A 3,578-nucleotide genomic window follows, 5' to 3' on the forward strand; every position below is an offset into this window, starting at 1 on the left:
TTATGACCGGGACTTTCTGGACTCTTAACGGGACACCGGGACCAGCATGTCGCACCGGGACGATCCCGGTGAGACCGGGACACTTGGGACGTCTGCATAGGTGTGCTGCAAATTGAGGCTTTACAGGTTTGCAACATCGTTGCTGATAGGTGTGCAACATATATGACCTTTGCAGCAGCGATATCAAGCTTCACAGATCAGCCCAGCCCAGATCAGATCAGCCAGCGCTTTCATAAATCTCTCCCTCGCCACGTACATGCAACAATATGGATGATGAGAGCGAAAGAGACAATCGCAGAGATGCCGATCAGGTTACATTGCAAGCGGGTCTAGCCTATAATTCATTACTGCATCTGTAAGAACCATCACTGTAGCCTGCAGGTTGCTAATCGGCAGTGCACCTTCTATAGATAGATAGATAGATGTCGTTGTGTAAGTATGCCACAACACAAGACCGTCGGTAAAATCACTAACCTCAAATTCCCTGCTGGTTAAATCGCTACCGGCGATGTTGGCCGTGGTTACTACTTACTCGGGGGGTTTACACTCGACGCGACGTGCAGATCGAGAGACTTGTGGCAGTAGCATGATTAGTAGGATGGGTGTTATACCCTCGTGTGTGAGTGCTGAATTTACATGCTGCTACTGCATGTACGGATGGCGGTGATCATTGGCTTTTACCACCACATTATTTTTAACAAGCAATCACATTACAATAACGAAATAAGATTCTATGGACTTTGTGATATAATATTAGACCTCATAGGGTAATTATTTTTTTACCATGAAAAATCATGGTTTTTGTGGCCAGAACTGTCTTCCATGATAATAGCTGATCCTTAATCACACAGTGCAGACCCTTACACGACCCCATGTAGGTTATGCATGCTCTTCTTCCTAGTACAACTGTCAACAAATACCACCATCACAGCTAGACGATCAATTAGACTCCACCCACTGAATCGTTTACCTTATCTGAAATTGAGTTTACCTGATCTTATTGAGGTCATCTCAGTTTCTGATCATACATATATTTATACACAGGACAAACGAGTGTTTCTGTCAATGCAAAAGCAGATGACGTTTTCATGCAAGGAAAATATTACACAGGGCTTGGTGATTTGCAAAAAAAAACAGAAAAAAAAACATTTTTTTATAGTATAAGAAATAAGACAATCTAATATGAGAACCAATAGTTGCAATAATTTATTATGTTGACAATGATCATACAAGAAACGTGAATTTCACGTTAATATTGTAGCGTATCCGCATTGAGAAGCCCATGACGTGTGGTTATCGCAGACGTTCTCACTCATTCGATGAGTTCTAATGTAATATACAGAAACAAGCTATATATGTAGTAACAAAGTTCAGCAATACCTTCTTGTCCTAATACTAATAGCAAACTAAAGTAGTGTAGTTAAAGTTAATCCTCTAATCAGGTACCCTTGGCACTTTGATTTCGCCAATTAAAACTGTATTACTTATGGAAGCGCACGCCTATAAAAACAACACGCAACCTGAGCAAAGCCTAACCAAACCTAAGGCACACTTATTTTGAGGTTTGACAATGGTGTGCTCTCATGATTCAATATATTTTAAATACGGGAAACAATAAATAAGCAGGTGAATTGTATAAATAAAATCACATATTTCCCGAACGAGCAACATTGCAAATTGCCAGTTGCAATTTAACATTGCAATAGGTGTGATCACTTCTGTGGAACTACACAGAGAATAATTCTGCATGATAAGAGTTGCCTGGACCAGCATGCCAGATGGGAGCAGTTCTTCTACATATAAATCGCTTGTTGCTGGTTCCCATAACATTGCAATGCCTAGCAACATCATTACTTTGCAAGTTTCACGAGCAAAACTTGTATGTCCATCACGTTTGTACCAGTTAATCCTATTTTCAGCAAGCGCCGAAAGCTGCCATCATTTGAACTCTCGTCGACTTTCTCCCAGAAACTGTAGGAATTGTTGTTGTCCAAATACATCTGAGAGTCAACAGGTAGCGCCATCTGTGTACTGGCAACGGCACCAGCCGCGTCCGTGGGGCCGTCCTGGCCGTCGGTGCCTGCGCTAAGAAACGATGCGAACGCATCGTCGCAATTTTCCAGCGCCCACGCTAGCGCCATCTCCTGGTTGCGCCCTCCCTTCCCTGTGCCTTGCAGCGTGACCATCGTCTCACCTCCGGCGATGAAACACAGTGGAGTGCCGCTCGCGACTCCCTCCAGGAACGCCTCGTCCCGGCACACCGCGTCACGCCACGCCGCCGGTACATCGTCCCACGCCTCTGCGACGCGACGCGCAGCCGCCAGGTCGCCGTCGGCAACCGCGTCGTACGTCCGGCGGACGCGCGACAGCAGACGCGCGAACATCGCGCCGACGCGTCGCGCTTCACCGGTCAAGGTTTCGCTGACCACGAGAACACGGTAGCCGAGCGCAGCGGCGCGCGCACGGGCCGCGGCGACAGCGAGTGCGTTGGTGCCAACGAGCACGTTCTGCACGCGCGCGGCGACGCCAGGGTCCGCACCGCGCCGGTCAGTCTCGCACAGTATCGACCAGGCACTCCCCGGTATCGCATCCTCAAGGCTGTAACGATAGAGGATGGCGAGGGGGTCTGGGCCAGAGTTATCCGGGACAGTTGGTCCACTCGCGATGAGCTCGAGTGGGTCTCCGACGATGTCCGAGAGAAGCAGCGCAAGAACCTGAAGATGTGAACGTTGAGGTGATAATTACTACGTTGAGTTTACTTTTTTCTTCTTTTTTATTATTAATTGATTAAAATTATTTCCTAACAAATGGCACATATTTTTATTGTCGCGCACAATGTAATGTAAGTAATTAAAATAGAAATTAATATTTGAATAATACTAGCATTATTTGGTATGTATATTAAAGTGATTACGTCACCGTAAATAGTAAAAGTAAAAAAATATTTCCACTTTTTCACAAAATGAAAGTAATTCTGTTCACTTTTTATGGTTAAATTGCTGCATTATACTTCCTATTTTACTATATGTTGCTCGATGTAAACATACACTCGTGACTCATACATAGCACATAGCAAGCAATTAATGTCAGGATCATCAAATCGTCCAGAGAGACCGGGTACAAGATGGCGTTGCGCAAAAGAGGCGCTGTTCCCGACCGCTCGAGAGCAGACAAGCCTCGCACTTCCACGGGAGCTGGCCGCACGCGACCGCGGGGGTGTTCTACGTAGCATCTCGCGACGCCCGCTATACGGATCTGCGCGAATCCGATAGCGAGAATCGTAACATCGCGCATTTTACACAACTGGCTGATGTTTTTGCTGAGAGAGAGAGAGAGAAGTGCCGGTTACAGATAAGCGCCTACGTACGCGATCTACGCTATAAGATAACTCGCCTCTGTGGCGCCATGTGTGCCGTGCCTGTATAATTCTGGGTGCGTGCGTGCGTGCGTTCGTGCGTGCGTTCTCTCTCTCTCTCTCTCTCTCTCTCTCGTCTCTCGTCGTCGTCGTCGTCGTCGTCGTACGTACGTACGTCGTACGTCGTCGTACGTACGTACGTCGTACGTACGTACGTACGTCG

The 3,578-nt window shown here is 46.7% G+C and overlaps 1 protein-coding gene across 1 annotated transcript in view; it reads right to left on the bottom strand.

Annotated features, from left to right (window-relative positions):
• Nucleotides 1-1,178: 1,178 nt before the first annotated feature.
• Nucleotides 1,179-3,578, bottom strand: part of LOC106811337 (glycerate kinase-like) — a 12,277-nt gene continuing 9,877 nt past the window's right edge. The window contains exon 8 of the mRNA XM_014814919.1: nucleotides 1,179-2,714. Within this exon, the coding sequence (XP_014670405.1) occupies nucleotides 1,851-2,714 (864 nt within the window). The 3' untranslated portion in view covers nucleotides 1,179-1,850. The remainder of the gene's footprint in view (nucleotides 2,715-3,578) is intronic.

Source organism: Priapulus caudatus, unplaced genomic scaffold (genome assembly GCF_000485595.1).
Source record: "Priapulus caudatus unplaced genomic scaffold, Priapulus_caudatus-5.0.1 Scaffold529, whole genome shotgun sequence".
Lineage (NCBI taxonomy): Eukaryota > Metazoa > Priapulida > Priapulimorpha > Priapulimorphida > Priapulidae > Priapulus > Priapulus caudatus.